Source organism: Seriola lalandi, unplaced genomic scaffold (genome assembly GCF_002814215.2).
Source record: "Seriola lalandi dorsalis isolate HSWRI2012SDOR001 ecotype SW California unplaced genomic scaffold, Sedor1 jcf7180002054588, whole genome shotgun sequence".
Lineage (NCBI taxonomy): Eukaryota > Metazoa > Chordata > Actinopteri > Carangiformes > Carangidae > Seriola > Seriola lalandi.
Window position 1 is genome coordinate 1,354,372 of NW_019525141.1, and position 4,098 is coordinate 1,358,469.

General features: G+C 42.1%; 1 protein-coding gene across 2 annotated transcripts in view; it reads right to left on the reverse strand.

The window, feature by feature from the left end:
• Positions 1 to 262: 262 nt before the first annotated feature.
• The window catches only part of enpp2 (ectonucleotide pyrophosphatase/phosphodiesterase 2), a 33,045-nt gene continuing 29,209 nt past the window's right edge, over positions 263 to 4,098 (reverse strand). For both annotated transcript variants that reach the window (XM_023419010.2, XM_023419011.2), the window contains exons 22-25: positions 3,040 to 3,117; positions 2,613 to 2,745; positions 2,233 to 2,386; positions 263 to 1,250 (exon numbers count right to left, since the gene is read on the reverse strand). In XM_023419010.2, the coding sequence (XP_023274778.1) occupies positions 1,080 to 1,250; positions 2,233 to 2,386; positions 2,613 to 2,745; positions 3,040 to 3,117 (536 nt within the window). In that variant the 3' untranslated portion in view covers positions 263 to 1,079. The remainder of the gene's footprint in view (positions 1,251 to 2,232; positions 2,387 to 2,612; positions 2,746 to 3,039; positions 3,118 to 4,098) is intronic.

The following is a 4,098-nucleotide window of genomic DNA, read 5'->3' on the forward strand; positions in this document are numbered from 1 at the left end:
CCCCCCCCCCCCCCCCCAGTCTCCAGACCTGAACCCAGTAGAAGACCTTTGGGATGTGGTAGAACAGGAGAGCGGCAGCATGAATATGCAGCTGACAGATCAGCAGAAATGATGTGATGCATCACGTCAACATGGAGCTCAGAGTCTCAGAGGAGAGTTTCAACATCAGGTGGAACCATAACAGGAAGAACTGAGGCTGTTTGAGAGCAAAAGGAGGAACCACCCAGTGTCAGTGTGGTAACTGAATCTGCACCACATCTGATTTAGTAAAAACACAAGTTTATTGTGATGAAATTTACATACAGCATAAATAGGTCAGTCCTCACAGGTGGTTAATGTTTTAGGGAAAAAACACAATACTAGATCATCATCATTGACATTATTGTTATTGTGCACAGAACAAAAAGTCAACAACACAACACACACAACAGTCAAACAAACAGAAAATAAACACACACACACACACGCACGCACACACACACACACACACACACACACACACACACACACACACACAGAGAAACACATTGCATTATTGTTCAATGTCAAAAAAATGAAGGTAACTTCCTCTTAATCACTGGGTTGGTATCATATGAAAATATGTGCTTGTTGCACCAGTTCAATAATCCTGCTTTAATAGCGATGTGACAGTTTTGTCTGGAACTGATTCTGATTCTTTGTAGTGCAATTCAATATTTTTACATCATTAAAATGTGCCAGATTTTTCTAACACATGACATATTCTGCTCTAGAAAATAATTCGATTTTTTTTCATTTCAGTTTGATGTCACTTCTCTGAAATGTGATTGTAGTTTAATGGAATTTGAGCCAAACAGGAAACAATAATAAACTAAAGTGAGCAGCACCTCAGCTTGTAGCTCAGTAGTGTTAAAGCTGCATCTTAACAACCGGATGAAATGAATGAGTTGAAACCAAATGCCACAGCATGGACATTGCAGGACGTAGCATCTGGTGAGAGCTGAAGCTAGTGTAGGTCAGTGTAACAGAGATGATCACACCTCCTCTTATACCACATACGTTCCACCACGGCTGAAAAACATCAGTAACACAGACGGAGATCAGATCTCGCTCTCGTACGTGTGCATGTAGGTTTTGAGCGAGAGGATCTCAGCGTAGCTCCGGGTGGTTCTGCGGTACAGGTCCAGGCCTGTCAGGATCTCCACGTCCCTGACCCGAGCCGTGTGCATCTTCATCAGGTCCTCCACCCAGCGGGACTCCTCCTCTGAGCTCTGCATGCAGGCGGTGAGGAGGAAACACGAACATGAGCGGTGTCAGCTGTGCAGCATGTACAGTAGCTACTTATAACACATCACACGGTAAATATAATCACCGACTACAGAGCAATTAGAAGTGAATTAGAGGTGAATTAATCTGATCCTTATTGCAGCAGCTGATCCTGAACCAAGTGGTCTTGGTGGCCGAGGAACTGTAGCACCTCTCAGAGGGCAGAGGTTCACAGATAATGAGTCGGGGTGGGCGATACCACAAAATCTCTTTTCAATCCGATAATACGTAATATAGCCTGAATTTAAATGGCATGCGCTCTGTCAGGTGAGCCCCCCAGGCGCTACGTTGTTACTTTCATGTGTCGGACTGGTGCGCTGTGCGTTGCTTCATGTTTGAGTGCGTGTGACATGACGACAGCATGTATGCAAAGAGTGGCATGAACCTATTCATGCTGACAACATTGGAACCTTGTTTGCACAGACAGTTCTACTCTGAAATGAGTCAAACGTATAAGAGAGAACACCAAACTGGTATCGACCCTAGGTGGTCAGGTGTGATTTTACCTGCCCTTTTGATTATGTGTTTGTTGTACAGTGAGTCAGCTGGCGGGAGGAGGAAGTACGTGATTTCGGAAGATCTTTCAGAGCTGCTGAACCAAAATGTTATACTGTAGAGAGAGTGACAGCTGTATAAAACTATAGCAGTCCTTGTTACACTTTGAATTTCTTTAAGCCCCATATTTCCCTGCTGTGTTTTATCTGTAGTGTTGATCTATAAGAAGATATATATATATTTATTTCATCTCAGTGTAGTTTTACATCTCCTCTCTCAGGCTTCTCTCTGGAGCTCTAATAACAACAGGTCAGTGAGCCAATCAGAAGAGAGGAGGCTCTGAGCCTCTGGAGGGGTGTTATCAGCTGTGTGATATACTGATCCTCAGATCTGGAAATGTGACGATGCGTTTAGAGACGAGATGCTACTTACGTTGCAGGTCTCGTCATTGTTGGGTCTGTGCGGCAGGATGAAGGCGGCGCTGGTGAGCGGGCCGCTGCACGAGTCTGCAGCCTGTGTGAAGTCTAAACAGCTGGTCAGGACCACAAAGTAGTGCGTGGGGATAGGTATCGTCCCACTTATAAACCTGCAATAAAGACCAAACAGTGTCCAGCTCAACTTTTATTTCTAACAGAACAAACTTTTCTGAAATAATTTTTTTTTCTCAAGAAAAACTGGATTTAATTTAAACTTGATCAGGAGGAAGTTAGTCATACTGTCTGTTCCAAATGATTTTGGACTGAATTCTGCACCGAAACGTTTGTAGCTGCAGTGAAGCTGAATTAAAAGTCAAGTATAGCAAATGTTCTCACTCTTTAATCTTCTCTGCTGAGTCTCTGACTCCATCATAGTTGTAGTCAAACACGGGTCCAATGAGCACGTTCACTCCGTTTCTCTCTGTCGCAAATTTCTTCAGCAGAGCTCTCTGGAAGTAACTCCACACTCCTGAGAGGGAAGGGCGGGGGAGTGGTTGAAGAGAGACAGAGAGAGAGAGAGAGAGAGAGGTGGAGGAGAGACAGAGAGAGGGGGGAGAGGGGGAGGGGAGAGACAAACAGAGATAGAGAGAGGGATGGAAGAGAGACAGAGAGAAAGATGGAGGAAACAGCAGGCGATGGAGGAGAAAGAGAAGCAGTGAGTACAGGACTGAATCTATGAGTATTGATTAATATTGATCAGAGAAACAGGGAAAGGTCCGATCAGGATTCCTCTCCCACAGTTCAGCTGTGAACACTGACTCACTCTTGAACGCAGGAAACATGGGAACAGTGTTGGTGATCAGGACAGCGTCGTATTTCTTATCTGTGGTTGAAGATAATTCTGTCGAGAGAGAAGAAAGAAAACTACATCAGGTACTACACCTGATGGTGGCAGATCGGTGATGAAGGTGTTGAGTCAAAAGTTACAATTTATTATGTAAGTAAATAAATCCAAGACTTGGGTTGGGGCAGCAACCATGTATTATTTCTATATCAATTAATACTTTTTATGAATTATTTTTAATCAATTAAGACTTTTTTTTTCTCAGTGCACTGATTCCTCCTTTATTATAAACATGTAAGAGTTCAGACTTGTCAGAACTGAAAGTATTGTCTTCATTTGTCTGATCAACATTTCAACATCACAGATATTCAGGTTCAAATGAAAATGAATGGGCTACTAAATATTTTCTACATCTGTCTGTACAGCAGCTTCAGGAAGTCTTAAGACTCCTCCACTTTATTGTTTTGTAGATTTAACTGTAAATGGATCAAATTGACATTTTTGTCCCTCAGTAAAAAATGTGTTTAGAAATTTTTGCAAATGTATTAAAAAACAAAAACTTAAAATTGTCTGTCTATGAACTGGCATGTTACATTTATTCACATATCTTATCAAAGACCTCAAACTGACCTCCAAAGTAAATCAGATGAATAAGATCATTTAACAAGTCATCAAATATCAACATCCAAAAAACACTAGTGCAAATAAACCTCCAGAAACCTGATCAGAAACCAGAGAAGAAGAAGCTCCTCAGTCAGTGATCAGTGTTGTTGTCCGTTCATCAAAGTTAAAATAGATCATTCACTACGCTTCATTTTCCAATCAAACATGGGCTAAAAAAAAATGGGCTTGTAGTTGAAGCCCACAGCTTAACTCACTGTATCCATGGCAACATAGTTCCTGTTAGTTTCTATCTGTTCTGTTATCAGAAGAGTTTCTATCACTGCTTGTTGCCTACAGCCGATCTGATGTAAGCAAACTCCTTCGACTGACAACTGACTAATAATGATTTAGTGTTGAAGGGGGGGTGGAGGGGTG